Raw genomic sequence first — 16,313 nt, 5'->3', positions numbered from 1 at the left:
GCAGGCGACAGCAGGTTACCTAGCAGCCTGCCAGCGGGTGCTGTGCCACCTCATCGACCCTCACAGGCACAGAGAGGACAACTGGGGAGGAGGCGCTGATGCATGGACTCACACATGTCTGCTGACGCTAGCACCGCGCAAGCACGGAGAAGCCACCACCGCCATTCGGTCGCGGGATTGTTGTTATGGATGATACCCGTACCCGTCTTGGAAGAAAAGGGTTTGCTCGAGGCTTGCTTGGAAGAGGGGGTGGGGGGTGGTGGGTGGTCGAGGTGTGTATTCAGATACCAACACCAGGGACCCTCATTGTCTCACACCCTATGCACGTGGCGTTCGTCTATCTGAGCCTCCGAGGTGGCCACAAGGGACCCAAGAAGGTTCAAGCAACGCAGGGAGAGGGGAGGCAAGTAGTGGGAACACCCATCTCGCCAAACTTCCCAGAGTAGATATATGACCCTCGCCCGCTTCGCACCACTTTCCATAGTGAGAGAGGTTCCCCATCATCGATCAAACAAATTCTACGGACAACCGACTACTTCTTACACAGTTCTGCCCGTTCTGGACGACAATTCCACTTCCACTCTCAGGACGTCCGGTTTCATCGACACTTACACCATCCTACCTCAACACTTATATACGACTACCATCAAGATCTCAGCAACCATGCTGTGTATCCTCCCAGACGAGCTTCTGCTCATCACAGGCGTCACTGGCCATGTCGGATTCGCCGTTCTCACTCACGCCCTGAAGGCAGGCCACACCGTCCGCTGCGCCGTCCGCTCAGAGGCAAAGGCTGCCTTCATCCGCTCGCGACCTCAGATCCGCGCACTTGACCTACCCCGCGCGAGACTCAACTTCACCATCGTACCAGATATCACCACCGATGGTGCCTACGACGATGCCATCCGCGGCGTCTCTGCAGTCATTCACGTTGCTTCACCACTTGCGACCGCCGACTCAGTACCTCGCGATCTGCACCAGGAGTACTTCATCCAGCCCGCCGTCCGCGGCACCCTCGGTATGCTCGAGGCCGCCAAGCGTGCGGGCACTGTTCGCAGGGTAGTCATCACGAGCTCAGTCGTTGCCCTTACTTCAGTAGACCACCTCGAGGGTCGCGAGCGCAGGGAGGCTGTCCAGCCCACGGAGAGGACCGGCTTCAAGCCTGAGCCGTATGAGAGCGAGTTCGCCGCCTACGCCGCCTCCAAGGTGGCCGCTCTCAAGGGCGCCGAGGCGTGGATTGCAAGAGAGCAGCCCCGCTTCGAGGTCATTCACCTCCACCCTTCCTTTGTCATCGGCCGCAACGATATCGCGACCACGGCGAGCGAGGCGATGAAGGGCACCAACGCCGTCATCCTCGCCACCCTCCGCGGCAAGAAGATGGGCTGCAGCTACCCCGGCGCAACAGTCCACGTCGACGATGTCGCGCGCGCACATGTCCAGGCTCTTCTGCCCACCGTTCCGGGCAACAAGGGCTACATCCTCAGCACCAAGTCCCGCTGGAACGACGCGAAGCTCATTGCCAAGAGGAGCTTCCCCGAGGCCGTCGAGAGGAAGTTGATTGTCAGCAGCGGCTCCGTGGGCACGGTCAACATTGACTTTGACGCCTCTGCTTCCGAGGAGGTGTTTGGCTTTAAGCTGCAGAGTTTTGAGGAGCAGGTGCGCAGTGTTGTTGGGCACTTTGTCGAGCTGAGACTGAGACGCCCTGCGCTACCGACGGTTTCTTCGTCTTCGATGGCGGTGAACCAGCATTTGAGGCCCGAGGTTGTGGCCGCATAGAGAGATTTACGGCCTGCTTGACGACTTTTACGAGCATTTTCTCTTCTCTTTCTACTTTCCATGTTGGACATTGGACAGGTCAACAGACTGCATCGGGGTACAAGACATTTCACTTCAATGGGGGAGACGGCCGACTGTATCAGCCAGTCAAGGCGCATGGGATTGGAGAACACATTTTCATCAGCACTCATGGGAGACTGGGAGAGACAGGGGAAAAACGCAGCATTCGATTCACAACGGGATACCCAGCGGATTAGTTTCCGCACCAATTTTCTTTAGTGTATATACTTTTGGGTTTTTCTAAAATCCACAACAAGAAATTTTTTAGAAGTCATCCATCGTCCCATCCGTCTTACATGTTCGTGTTCCCCTTCCGCTTGTGTCTGCTTCAACCCACGCCCACGCGTTCACGCTTACTCACCCTCCCGCGTCCCACGCCCGCTCCCACGGGAAGGGGTAAGGTAGGGAGCCGTGGGAGCGCAGTGAGGGGGGAATTGGGGGGCTGAATCACGGCCGAAAAGGTCTGAGGGATTTCCCTCACCATTGGGCCCATGGGAGTAAGGACCATGGTCCAGAGACCATGGACCACCAGCTGAGCTGCTGAAGGGTGAAGAAAAAAGGGCGGCGGGCCCGGCCCCAGAGGGCACCGGGCGCGCCGTTCAGCCTCAATCTCCGACGGTATGATAGGCTCATTTCTCTTAGGCGGTTCTCAGTTCTTTCCTATGCGCTATGCAGCCTTGGGATTGGGGGGGGTCTTTCGGCAAGGGGAGTGTTGTCTCACTTTTTTTGGTCAAGCGAGGCAAGCTACCCCAGACTACCTGGGCTTGCATTACATACGTGCACTCTAAGGAAGAGACCAGACCGGATTATGGACTCTAGAGCGGTGGAGAGACACACGTGTACAGAGGGAGAAGAAATGATCGCCAATTTTATCATATTTTGGTTCTTGTCTTTGCGTGGGTGGGAGTGAGGCTTGGATTCCCCTCCTCGTGTCTTTTCGAAGAAGAGGTTATGGGTTCGGTACACTATCTTGTTGATTGTTGGTTAGGCGTGCTACTAGGTCAAGTAAGGAATCCCACTCGGCCGGGCGGTATTATGTGATTCCGCCCGATTACTTTAACCTACCTTAGCTCAAAGTGCAGAACTGTATTTTCCTAGGCTCATGTCCTCAGACGTTGGAGCATTCCCCCCTTCTCAGAAACAGCCAGAGTATCCCACTCGAACCGCGCATTTCCAACCAGTCCAACGCCAAGAACCATCCCGATCTATGTGAAGCTCGAGATGCTGCGACACGGGTACCTGTGTCGAAAAGACCAGCTGATCAGGATCTAGGATCTCTGGCTTTGGAAGTGCATTCGCTGTGGAGTTCGCTTCGCCACGCTCTCTCCCGTCTGAGGAAACAGAGGATGGAACAGCAACGGTTATGCCGAACTATGTGGGGTTGCGAAGGGGGTTTGGATGGGATGGGATGGGATGGGATGGGAGGAGGAGGATGGATTATGGGGGGGAGGAGCTCGAGGAGTCGAGGGCGTGTGAAACGGACACTTTGTGTCACGAGATATGGATGTGGTTAATGCTGCCCACATAGAGTGGGCCCGCTTTTCGTGACAGTTATGAGCCCAGCTCCTATCCGCTATTGCCACAATGGTTAAGTGCCGTATTATCTACAGGTCGTGCACCCCAAAAGCGAGAGGCGGCCGTTCGAGTCTCCGTATGGGCAGAGGTTTTTCTGACTAGTCTGCTACCTATGGGGCTGAGGCTGCTATCTGCAGGGCTGAGGCGCAGTATAGACGCCCATTGCACGGATAACGGCTCTAGGCGTCTGGGGGGTATGTTACGAGATATAGATGTGGTTAATGCTGCCCACATAGAGTGGGCCCGCTTTTTATAATAATGTTACGTAATAGGGATAGTAATCGCACCTTATAAAGTGCCCGTTACGTGCTAAATTACGTGTCTATTTTAGATATCGTATATATAGACCTTCTCTTTTTATCTATTTCTATTTTAATAATTAAGCTACTTTTATTATACTCCGTATACCTATTACTACGTACTATAACTCGTAATAGTTATAAGCCTAGCTCTTAGTTAAGACCCTATACTACGATAACGTACTTATTAATACGATTTTTACGATCTTTTTAAAATAACCGACTTACTCGTACTTACTTTAGCTTAAGCTAAACTAACTAGCTACGATAGTTAAATTAAATAGTTTAACGTACTTCGTACTATAAGTAAGGGCGTCGGGGTCTAGAAATACGTTAACCTAGACGCTTTAGATTCTGATACATTCCTTAACCCCTTTATAGCGCTTACTTCGCCCTTAGAATTCGGATAATTAGTCGCGACTTATAATAAAAAAGAACTACGAGCTTACTAGGCCCGTTATAAGGCGTTCGAGAACGACTAAAGAAACTAAGAAATCCTCTATTAATAGCTTTTAAATATAACTCCTAGTACGAACCTTTCGACTTCCTTAAGTACGAGTAACTTATAAAACTAAGCCGGGTTTCTTTTTATAAAGCTAGCTATATTACTTACTTTACGTAAATAAATCTATCCCTATATTATACTTATAAAGAGGATCTATACGCTCGAGAGTATTTAAAAATAATAAGAGCTCGACGCTAAATACGAGCAACTTATAGCTTACGAACGTAATACTATTAATACGCATATTAAAGTCCTCGCCTAGTAATTAATAAAATTAGTTAACGCTATACTATATAAATACGCATTCTAAAAAGCTACTAAAAACGGCGCTAAGTTTAGTATATAGCGAATCGTTAAATATTTAAAATAAGAATTTACGCCCCCCGAACTAGTAGTAAGGAATGCGGTTTAAAAGGAATATTAATAAGCCCTTAATAAAGCGAGGACCGGAATTAACCCCTAATATTAATATAAGGAGTAATAATCCGCTTACTTCCGAGCTAAAACGTACGATATTTTAAAAATTAATAAAGAGATCGCCGTACTCGACTTCTTAGTTATGGTTAAGTCTAGACTTAACCCTATATAGGGCTAACGTATATATAAGACCTTTAGCGAATTAATAGCCTTCGGAACGTATATAAGGACCCTCGAGGAGATTACGTATATATTTAGCTTAGTAACCTAGGACGTATATACTAAACGACCTTTAGGTTAAGGAGGGGCTTATTTTATTTTTATTAAACGCTCTAACTTAGTTAACGACGTAAATAATAAGGGTAACGTTATATACCCTTATAATTACGTATACTTATAGCGCCCTACGGCGTATTAAAAATTAGAATAGGTACTTATAGGCCGAAACGTTAGTAAGTTACTAATACGAATACTAAAGAGCTATATAAAAGAAGTCCTCGCTATTATTAAATTAAGTAAGTAGAAATTACTTTATAATAAGCTTAAAAAAGCTAGTTAGTTAAGGAACGATAGAACCCCTAAGAAACCTAGGTTTCTAAAAAGATCCTCTAATTAACTTATAGCGAGCTTATTAGTAAACTAGGACGAGGGCTACGTAGTCGCTATACTTATAAAGAGTTAGGACTTAGAAATAAACGTAATCTTTAGTACCCTTATAAGTAGCGCTTACCCCCTTTCTTAGAGCATAGTAATAAATAGCTATAGAGTAATATATCTAATTAATAATAAGAGCTTATTTAAACCCGAGAGTTACGTATTATTAAGTAATAAAAACTACGTTAAATTAGGAACTACTATACTACTTATTATTATACGTAGTACTCGTATTATAAAAGGCGTCTTAGACGGACTTAAGAAAAAGGGAACCTACAATCTAAAGCTCTAGAACGTCGCTTATATTAAGGGATTTTATATTAACATAGTCTTAAAGACTTTACTAAATAGAAGCGCACTCTAATACTACGGTCTAGATTATACTTTGCAATAGGGAACGCTTTATAAGAGTACTATTAAAAAGTAGCTTATCTAAAAAAATAATCTAGTCTTTTTTAAATATAAGCTCCTCTAATCCTACCCTTTTTTCGCAAACCTTAAGCGTGTCCTATAGAGCCTAGCTAGTATTATACTACTAGTTAGCCGTAAAAAATTCCGTTACTTATATTAACGTACTTATAAAAGGTCTAATAGCGCGCTCCTCTAGTACCTTAAAATAGGTTATCTCGGACTTAATACTCTTTATTAATTACTATATAAGACTCGAGGTATACGTATTAAACCTCTATTATAAGTTAAGTATAAAGTATATATATTATCTAAAGCTAAAATAGTAATTTTAAGAGGACTACCCTCGAGAAAAGCCTTACGGCTATAGTACTATATATACTAAGATCTCTTCTACTTCGAACTATCTCTTAGTAAATAATAATATATACTTATAGCTTCTAACGAATATAATAAGTAGCTTAGGGGGTTCCCTTTAAAGATAAAAATAGAAAAGGAAGTGCTTTTCGCACTATAGAGCCTCGAGGTAGCGATTCGTCGTTAAAAAGGGACTCTAATTTACTTTTTTAAAAATAATAATAAGACCGCTCTCCTAACTATAAACGTTAGACGCGTATATAAGACGTAATATAACGAGCTAAGAATTAGAATAGAACTTCTATCTTTATATATAAAGGAACCCGTAGGTAATACTAAAAGAGTAGGTTAACTCGTAATTACTAAAGCTTATAAAATGCGCCTTTCTATAAACCTCCTTACGAATCTATAGGACAAAATAGTACTAGTAGTAATCTTTATTTATAATATTACCCTACGGGAGGCTAATAAAGGAGATTCGCTTATTATAATAGAAATTAATTAGTAAAAACGGTATTAACGCTAGTAGTAGACGGGTTACTAAGTGCGGGATTCTAAACCGGTTACCCCATATCTTAGTAGCCTCTACGTATATAGCTACTAAGCATACCCTTTTTATAAGGATTATAAGAGGGGCATACGTTAAAAGGAGTTTAAAGTACTTCTTTGCGGGTATATAGGATACTTAGTTAGATATATACTAAAAACGTATAACCTATATAGGGTCTAGGTGCCCGCGCTTAAGTAAGTATTTATTATAAGGAATATTAAGTTTAATAAAGAAGTCTTTTATAATCCTATATACGAGGAATAAGCTATCGTGGGCAAGTAAGCAAATTTAGTAATCTAAGAGATATAAGAACTCTTTAATACTAACGATAAGTTAATTTAAGTACTCGGGGAAGTAAATCTAGACTTTAGAAATACTAGTACTTAAGATAACTCTATAATCGAGGATAGTATTATTATTAGATTTTTAACTATTTAGGACGCTAAGTAACCGATAGACGTACTCTAGGGTATAGTAAATAAGGCTAAAGAGGCTAATATAGTCTTATTATTATTACTAACCCCTAAAATAACCCCCTTACGTAAGCTCGGGGGTAGGGGTAAAAAAGGGGATATAATAACCGGGTTATAAACGGCTCTGCACAGTCTATAGTCCTCTTTATAAGCGCTTATATATATTATAAAAGTTCTCGAGCCTTTAATTTATAACGGCTCTTAATAAAACGCTAGAGTACGCGGTAAACGAGGTACTAATTACGAAAAAATAATTCTTAACGCTAAAGTCGACGTTAGTAAGGAACCCTTATAATAAACCTCTATTATTATATAAGAACAGAGCTTATAAGAACTACCTTATTAAGTACTAAGTAAAGCTCCGTTAGGTCCTAGACGTTTAAACCGGGCCCGTAGACTTTTATAACGCTTCGATAGTAATATCTTCGTAACGCTCTTATATTTAAATATAAGAGATAGCGATTACTATAACTATCTCTAGGACTACTTTTTCTCTATTTTTATACTTAATTAGTAAAAAGCTATAGAGGAAAGTAATATAGGATATATAATACTCTATTAAGTAGTAAAAGGAGCAGTTTATAGGACCTACCTAGAGCGCTCCGGAAGAGTTTAGAAACCACGACTTATTAAAGTTAATTTCTAAAGCCTACTAAAAAAGTTTAGTAATATTAAATATCTCCTACCGTAACTATAAAAGTTACTTAGGGATACTATAGACGTAGAAATAAAAAAGCTAAGGGATATTAGTATATAGGAAGAGGTCGACCGTAATCCTAAATAAGGGATCTTATTTTTATTAAAGTAGGTATATATTTATAAGCACGACGTTAATAACGAGGTTAGCGAGGTAAAAGTACGTATATATATAAGGGGGGATATATAACTACTTAACCCCTTATAAAATACGTACGCTTCGACGCTTACTACAAAGGCCTTTAGGCTTATAATAGTAATAGCTACCTAATTCGACCTTAAAATAAACTAGTATAATACTATTAACGCATTCCTTAACGCGCCTCTTAAGAGCGAGAAGCTAGTAATTATTAAACTCCTAAAGGGATATAAGGTTACTAATAAAGTAAGCAAACTCTAACGCGCTCTATATAGCCTCTAAGACTCGCTAATTCTCTAGTTTTAAACTTTTATTTCTATACTCTATAATATAAATATAATATATAGCTACGAGGAGATCTATATTTACTAAACTATAAATAGGAAAGTAATACTAATATTCTACGTCGATAACTTTATTATTCTATACTATCGAGACGACTAAAAGGTAGCTTAGGGGATCGTTAACGGTATAAAAAAATATATTAACCTTAAAGAGAATAGACCGATTAATTACTTCTTCGGAGTACGGATTTTATAAGACCGTACTACTCGCAAAGTTTATTTTATTTACGACGTATATATTAAGCGAGTTACTAAGCGCTTCGACCTTATAAATTTACTATATCTAGCTACCCCTCTTTTTTAAAAAGAGTTTAAACTAAACGAGGGGTAGGTAATAAAGGAGGAAATAAAGAGCTACTAAGAGAAGGTCGGGAGTATACTTTATATAGCTATTATAATTAGACTAAACGTCGCCTTTATTTACTCGTAATTATTACGGTTCCTAACTAACCTAAGCGTAACTTATATTAAAGTAATTAATTACTATATCCGATATTTCTATATAACGAGATATCTTACGCTCTATTACGGTAGTATACCGAGTGCGCAATTATTACTTTTAGTTAGAAATACTAGCTTCGTAAATAACGAGGTAATATAACGATTATCTTAGGGATATATAATGTTCCTTTTTAGCGGCCTAATTTAATAAAAATTAGTATACTAAGCGACGGTTACGACGTTAACTACCGAAGCTAAGCTTCTTTATTTTAAAAAAACTATAAAAAAGACTATAGCTCTAAAGCGCCTTTTTAAGAACATTGCCCTTAACTTAGGAGAAGTATAGTTAGTTAACTACGATAATTAGTAAACGATTTAACTTATTATAGGGAAAGGAGAAAGAATAGCTACTCGACTTTACTATATTAATATATAAAATATATAACTAAGATAAGAGCACGCTAGAAGTAGCTTCGAAGTTACTTATATATTAATAAAAGATATACTAGTAAATAGACTTATTAAAAACCTTTTACGAGCTAAGTTCGAATATTTCTATATACTTCTTAACCTTTATAATACGCGAGAAGCTATTATAAATAGCTAAAATAGTTAAAAATAATTAATTTAGGCTACGTTTAGAAAAACTTAATATTTAAAAATAGACAATAAACAGAACTTAGAGTGCGGCCCGGAGGCCTAAAATAAATAAAATAACCTTACCCTATAGGGCATACGTATATAAAAATAAGACCCGGGTTTATGCTTATTATTTAAACTCTTAGTTTACGAAATATATAATTACTAAGAGTATAGCGTTATTAAAGAGGAGGGTTAATATGCGCGCTAAGAAATGCGTTTTATATATTTTAAAGTTTATAAAACTAAGAGTAGCGGGGGTAGCGAGGGGTGCGGGAGCTAAAACGACCGTTAGGTTAACGACCTAGGGTATAAAAATAAGTAGCGTAATAAGAAGTTAATTATAAATAACTATAATAAGTACGAGAGAGGACCGGGGGCGCGTATTAAAAAAGTCTTTTATATAGAAGCCGATATAGTTCTTATATATCCTCTAGTTATTATATATTTAGCGGACGATACTACGGAGCTTAGTAATATTTTACTAAAACTATAATTAAAAGTGCGCTTCTTAACGATAGAAAAGGATAATATATTTATAAAAGAGGGAGCGCTACTTATAATAGCCTTAATAAGGGCCTAGGCTATTAGCCGTAAAATAACTAGTATATTAATATACCTTTTAGCCGAACGGCCGTTAAAATAGCGCGTATACTAGCTACTACTTTTTATAAAATAACGACTACTATCCTTAGTATCGGTATATTAAAAAGCTATTTTAAAATAGGGTAGGTACTAAATCTCCCGTTCCTCGGGATCCTCTCCCTTAAGCTTCTTAGGGACTAAGTATACGTTAAATAGGCCTAGAATAGTAAAGAGAACTATACTTATTACGGGGGGTACCTTAGCCTCTTAGCGTTCTTTTTTACTTTTTACTACCCTTTTAAAAAGAGCTAGCCTTGCGTTTTTTAAACCCTAGAATAATATTAAATATAAACTCTTAAAATAATAAGTATATAATATACCCTTCTTAAAAGGCTTATTATTTAAACTAGTCTTATCCTTATTCTTAAACTCCGAGGGGGGGATAAGTAAAAGCCCGTTAAAGCTCTTATTATTACTATTTACTTTATTATTACCCTTATTATAGCTACTAAAGAGAGCCTCGAACTTAATAAAGTCCTCGGTATTTTAATTAGTAACCTTAATATCCTTTTAGCTAGGGAGGGAGAGCTCGGTAGCTGGGCCTTAGTAAGTAAATAAGAGGTCGTAGGGGGGGGTAACGACCTAAAGGGGCTCGTTAATATTATTACTTATCTAAACTCTTAGTAAACTATATAATATATATATAAAAAGTATTATAAAAATTATATAAAACTTATTATTATTTTTAAATATATTAGATATTTATATTTAAAATAAAATTAGTAAACGATTCGACGGTATAAGCGCGCGCGCGTAATAAACGGGGGTACTTATAATAACTACGAGAAGTTAAAAAAAAAAAAAATAATAGCTAGGTAACGCCGCGAGAATTTAGATATATATAAGGTAGCTAAGTAGCCTCGCCCTTAGTAATTTATATACCGGAAATAGTAAAATACGCGCTATTCCGGGTTAGGATTCTATTTACTTTAGATAAAGGGATATATTTATAATAAACGTAGCTTAAAAGACGCGTATCCCTTGTACTTAATTTTCCTTTGTTTATATTCGACTAAATTAGGCCTTTGTAAGGGTATTTAGAGATTCTATTTTAAGTATAATAGCTCCCTAGCGGTAGTAATTAGGGGGTGTGTTACGTAATAGGGATAGTAATCGCACCTTATAAAGTGCCCGTTACGTACTAAATCACGTGTCTATCTTAGATATCGTATATATAGACCTTCTCCTTTTGTCTATTTCTACTTTGATAGTTAAGCTACTTTTACTATACTCCGTATGCCCATTGCTGCGTGCCATAACTCGTGACACTTTGTATGCTCGCGGCTCGTCCTTCGTCCTTTCGCGGCTGACTTTAGAAAACGCGGTTGGGTTCGGCGCCGCGATTACTGTGTTTTCCCGGGCTCGGTGAACAGATGCCGCCGGTGTTTGGATCTAGGTAACAAGCTTTCCTCATTTTCTGTTGTGACATTTTCCCCGAATGCCAAGACCGCGGCTCTCTGTGAACTCGCTTGAGAATTTTTTCAGCTCGTGAAGGCGCAAGGGAAAAGTTCCAGACCTCGAGAAGAGTCTTTTTGCCCCGGCAGTCTGGACCCCTTCGGACCCAAGAGATTGGTTAACAGGCGCAGTGACTCCCGTCCTGCATGCAGCCTTAACCGAGGCCCTTCTAGCGACTCTCACCTGAATGCACTGTCGCTCACGCACTCTAGAAAAGAAGAAAAGATAAGAGAAGCGTGGGAAAAGCCCTTGATAGGTCTGAGCTACGCAGTGTCCTGGATTAAGCGAGGAGGTCGAGTTCTGGCGGGAAGACAAGCAATAACGCCAACATTTGCCGAAGACGCTTCGGTTGGTGTTTTTCGCTGTTTGGACGCCTCAAGCGTGGGCAGATGAGACTTGGTATGGCTTGTGGCTGATGAGTGGCTTTTTTCTGAATCCACACCCCCTTGCCAACGGCGTCAGGGCGTCAACAAGATTCAACTGTGGAAGAGTGAAAGATCGTGAGATTTTTCGTTCGTCTAGAGCACCGTAACTCATCATGGGATATCCGTACTTGGTAGAGAGGGGAACTTTTGCTCGTAGGGGATAGGCATCCACGTCAAGGTTCGATAGCATGATCCTTCTGGCCCACAGAATCCTTCCAACATGAGTCGAACATCACGAATCTCCTGCCTGGTGTAGCAGGCAGCAAAACCCTTCATCGTCATGAATCCATGATTTGCAGCCGGATTACTGGAAAAGAAAACAGCCGTTGAACTAAGTAAAACGAAGGAACAAAGTATCGCGGAGCCACGTCCGATAGTCGTTTCGCCCGTCAGCGCCAAAACATCGCAAGGACGAATATAGCTTCTTTGTAAGCAAGCCACCGCCAGGACGAATGACTCGAGTTTCTTCTTCGCGATGGCGCACTTCATCCCGCCGGCATCTAGCGGTTCTCGAGAAGGCTTGGGTTCGGGAAGTGGGGACGATGATCAGCAAGAGTTGTTGTTCACCGATGAAGAAGACGAACCTAAGATCAAGGACGAGCTCACGATTGTTGTCGACGCGTCTAACCGGGAGAGGTGGTCGGATGTGGTTTTGGAGGCGCGGAAGCACATGCGGTGCCACCCTAGACACCCAGGACGCGTTCGCGACGGCCGGAGAGTGTGCATCTTGGTTGATTCCTCCTCATCAGGCGAAGAAGACGAGAAGAATAAGCTTCCAGTCCGTCGTCTAGAGCCAAGCCCAGCGAACCCCACAACGTTCACCCTGTTCACCCGACTGCCGAAAGAACTCCGGGATAGCATCCTCCTCACGGCCGTCGACCCCATCACCATTGAGGGCTGGGTCAAAACCGATCTCGAGTGGCGGAACGGGCCCCAAGCGCATTTCTTCCTCCGCCGGATCAGGTCCTGGGCCGCCATACCCCTCTACGCCGTCAGCCGGGAAACCAGGGCGCTGGCGGCCACGGCCTTCGGCGCGCCGGACCCGCGGACCTTCCCGTTCAGCCCCGCTCGGGACGCTGTGGAGCTTGTGTGGGATGGGTCCATGCTTCCCACCACGTGGAGAAGGGCGGAGGACTACAGGCTGGCCGGGCCGGTTATCGCGGGCAGGTGTAGGTGTGGTGAGCTAGGAAAGAGACATGTCAATAGTGACCATGAATGGGCTATGCCGAGGGAGACGCGTGAACGGGTACAGAGTGTGTTTGTCGACGGGCGTTACGCGAGGTTTGATTCGGGGCTGAGGGATGGAACCAAGGGGCCGTGGGGCCTTGTGTTTGGGTTGGTGAATGGGTTCTTTGGCGAGGTGAGGATGTTGGGGGTCAGATTGTGGGACCTGGATGATGAAGGGTTTGAGGGGAGCTTTGATGTATCGAAGGGGGAGGCGCTATACAGGGTTGACCAGATGGATTTTTTCGATGGGATGGAGGAAGTTTGGTCTGAGCCTGGAGCTGAGGATCAAGGGGTGAGAGTGGAAGCTCCGTTCCCGAGGCTGAGGTTGCTGAGGGTCTTGCCTGAGTTACCATGGTCCAAGAGACCACACAAATTCAGGTTTAGAAAGGTCAGGGGGAGCCACTTCCTGGTTGTTGGTCGAGGAGGCATACCGACAGCTGGGCCTTGACTTACATGTCACTCAACTTGTTATCGTGAAGAGTAATGCGTGACTTGAACATGCCCGAGGACTCCTATGAGTCTTGAGGGTGCTAATCAGACACTCACAACACATCATCAAATAGCGCAAAGCCTTGAATGACAGTATTTTGTAGCCTTCTGGCGTGAAATGTGTAATGCGGTGCTGCCGTCGAAACAACGAGAGAAGAGGCTTGACGGGTAACAAGGGTGTGCATCTACTCATGACACGCCACAAGACTGGGGCTGCACTAGAGCTTTAGTTACCGTAACGGTATTTACTACCCAATATTGTACGTGTTGTCCTGCTTTAATGGTCAAGCTCCGATGGCGGCATTCGTTCGTAAAAGCGACTTTCGTGGGTACCTTTCTCTTATGCCATCCTTATGCTATGCTGATGCTATTTCAAACCGTACACTATAGAACCGCGCAGTCAGATTCTTCAAACACATCACGGACAACTGGCGCTTGTCAATCCTTGACCCTCGATAACCACTCCTCAGAAGGCCTATCCATCGTCCGCCGAAGATCATCGCTGAGTCTCAACCGTGACGTTGGAACATCCACATCGAACAAGCTCATTCCCAGTCGTGGAGATCCAATCCCAGACGAGCTCGTCTTGGCCGTCGACTCTGTCTGTTTGCTGACGTGATGAGAGGGCGGGTTGACTTCAAGGATCCCGTGGGGTGAGGTGATATCCGAATCGGCCAGCCCATCCTCCGGATCGAGGTTGTGTGCCTGTCGCACCACCCGACTCGTCTCATTCCTGCGAGCCTGTTGTCTTTCCAATCTGTCTCGTCGTTGACGGTAAACCGATGAACGACCCATCTTGGCAAGCATCATTTGATACAGAGGTCGTAACGTTGCTATCGAGGCTGCTACGATGCCTATCCCCGGCTCTACTGTACTCCATATCGCAAAGTTGGAGGTTCCGTCTGCAAGGTGAGCAGTTTTATTAGTGTACCTGAAGTATTTGTAGCGCGAAGGCTAGACAATGGGCTTACAAAGAAAATCCTCGCCGTCCAGTAACGTCGGGATATAGAACGCTCTAACAATAGTCGCAGTACTTCCTCTATAACCAAGACTGTCAGCTTTGCCCTGCTGTCGAGCCAGTGGGTCTGCGGCCTGCCTGCTCTCACACTTACACAGCAGCCAGCCCCAAGATGCACACTACCACGATCTTGGTCCCGACCGGAATGTTCATGGATCTGACGATGAACCACGGCAAAGCACCGAAAACGAAGTCGGCGCTCGTATTGATGACTGTCGCCGCAATCGTCATGATGTAAATTACCCGCGAGGGCCAGCACTTTTCCAGTGTTCTGGGCCCGTCCTCCCAGTACGTTGGTACTGGTCTGCACTGGAAAGCTACCATGAAGAGGTATGTCGTTCCGAAGACAACTGTACCTACCATGAGAGCTCGAATTATCCAGATGTGCGGCCGATCGAGTGCGACTCGGAGGAGGAAGTAGCCAACGGAGATCTTGAGGAGACATGTTGAGACGACGTTGAGTAGCTCGAGGATCCACCATAGCTGGAAGTCATATCAGCAGGGGAATAGATTGGGGATGACGTGACATGATCTACCAGCAGCATGGTTCTCTTCTCCCCAGCAGCGATCTCAGAATCATGGCGGCCGATCCCATGAGTTCCTCCGTAAATCTGCAACACTAGATATCCGGTGAAAATAATCTCCCTCCGTTAGTAAATTACCGCTCTCAAGCTCCCACAAGCGTAGACGTCACTCACCAAGAGGAAGACCATGATCTTGTCGTCGATACCGACTGATCGCACCAATGCCGTGCGGCAATACACGCGGAGGCTGACGGCAACCCATGTCAGGAGGAGGAATACCGAGGCCGTGACGACGATTTGGGCGCTCTGGTCCGCCATGACGACGGTGATGACGCCGCGGAGTCCATCGAGAACCACCTTGACTTGAGGAACGGAGGTGGAAGCTGAGAATGGAAAGATCCTGTACTACCGACGGAGACGGGATGAGCAGCCAAGCGACGATTCATCAAGCACATCATAATTCAAATAGAAAGATCGCCCTACAGAATCGCCCTACAGGATCGCTCTGGTCTTTGAGATCGATCACAGTCCGATCAATAGGCCACGGGTTGTCACAGATGTTGAGCAGAGTTTGGAAAGCGATGCACGCGTGGCGAATAGGATCGTGAGCTTGGACATGGCCACCACCTGAGCGTCACCGCAAAGAGGCTATTGCAGGGTGATCTGTCTGATCATAACCAAGAAGACCATTCATATGCAGGCAAGTTGGTGGATGGGAGGGGCCGTTGAAGATGCTTAGCTCGTCGCTGACTCGATTTTCCCACTTAAGACTGCGAATTATGCGGGGAAGACGGGAAACAAAATGGGCTTGGCTGTCTAGATTTGAGGTTGAAGATCAAAAGATGCGAGATTGGTTAACTTGTAAGTTCTTCCGGAGGGTGCATGGTAATATGTCTCGTGACAAGATGGGTTGAAGCTGGTGGGTTGGTAAGGCAAACTGTGAGATGTCAATCACGTCAACACTCGCTTCTCGTCAAAGGTCCTTTCAATCTCGGACATTTGGATAACATGATTAACTCCAGATCACGTACTTGACGCTTGTAAACATAAGAATCCAGCTTACACTGCAGCATTTGAACTTGAGACCAGCTTTGCCGGATGCCGTCTCGAAGCCGCTGACAGTCCATCTAGAAGGGAAGAATGCCGCTATATCCCTGCTGGCAACTCTATATCGGCAGAGTTCCTGCTTTTGAGGTC

The 16,313-nt window shown here is 43.8% G+C and overlaps 5 protein-coding genes across 5 annotated transcripts; 3 read left to right on the top strand and 2 right to left on the bottom strand.

Annotated features, from left to right (window-relative positions):
• Positions 1-450: 450 nt before the first annotated feature.
• Positions 451-1,776, top strand: CLUP02_04412 (NAD dependent epimerase/dehydratase; the record flags this gene model as incomplete). The annotated part of the gene is made up of 1 exon (XM_049283424.1): positions 451-1,776. One exon carries the CDS (start codon positions 451-453, stop codon positions 1,774-1,776), a length of 1,326 nt encoding a protein of 441 aa, XP_049140567.1.
• A 1,162-nt stretch (positions 1,777-2,938) lies between these two features.
• On the top strand, positions 2,939-3,428 carry CLUP02_04411 (uncharacterized protein; the record flags this gene model as incomplete). Its single annotated transcript, XM_049283423.1, has 3 exons — positions 2,939-3,045; positions 3,109-3,306; positions 3,365-3,428. 3 exons carry the CDS (start codon positions 2,939-2,941, stop codon positions 3,426-3,428), a joined length of 369 nt encoding a protein of 122 aa, XP_049140566.1.
• A 7,862-nt stretch (positions 3,429-11,290) lies between these two features.
• CLUP02_04410 (uncharacterized protein) lies at positions 11,291-12,048 on the bottom strand (the record flags this gene model as incomplete). Its single annotated transcript, XM_049283422.1, has 4 exons — positions 11,291-11,531; positions 11,617-11,696; positions 11,763-11,838; positions 11,876-12,048. The coding sequence occupies 4 exons, from the start codon at positions 12,046-12,048 to the stop codon at positions 11,291-11,293; spliced, it is 570 nt and encodes a 189-aa protein (XP_049140565.1).
• Positions 12,049-12,333: 285 nt separating this feature from the next.
• On the top strand, positions 12,334-13,533 carry CLUP02_04409 (uncharacterized protein; the record flags this gene model as incomplete). Its single annotated transcript, XM_049283421.1, has 1 exon — positions 12,334-13,533. The coding sequence occupies one exon, from the start codon at positions 12,334-12,336 to the stop codon at positions 13,531-13,533; it is 1,200 nt and encodes a 399-aa protein (XP_049140564.1).
• A 479-nt stretch (positions 13,534-14,012) lies between these two features.
• Positions 14,013-15,434, bottom strand: CLUP02_04408 (uncharacterized protein; the record flags this gene model as incomplete). Its single annotated transcript, XM_049283420.1, has 4 exons — positions 14,013-14,476; positions 14,546-14,613; positions 14,687-15,075; positions 15,291-15,434. The coding sequence occupies 4 exons, from the start codon at positions 15,432-15,434 to the stop codon at positions 14,013-14,015; spliced, it is 1,065 nt and encodes a 354-aa protein (XP_049140563.1).
• Positions 15,435-16,313: the final 879 nt, after the last annotated feature.

Source organism: Colletotrichum lupini, chromosome 2 (genome assembly GCF_023278565.1).
Source record: "Colletotrichum lupini chromosome 2, complete sequence".
NCBI classification, from domain to species: domain Eukaryota; kingdom Fungi; phylum Ascomycota; class Sordariomycetes; order Glomerellales; family Glomerellaceae; genus Colletotrichum; species Colletotrichum lupini.
This window is presented reverse-complemented; position numbering and strand designations above follow the sequence as displayed.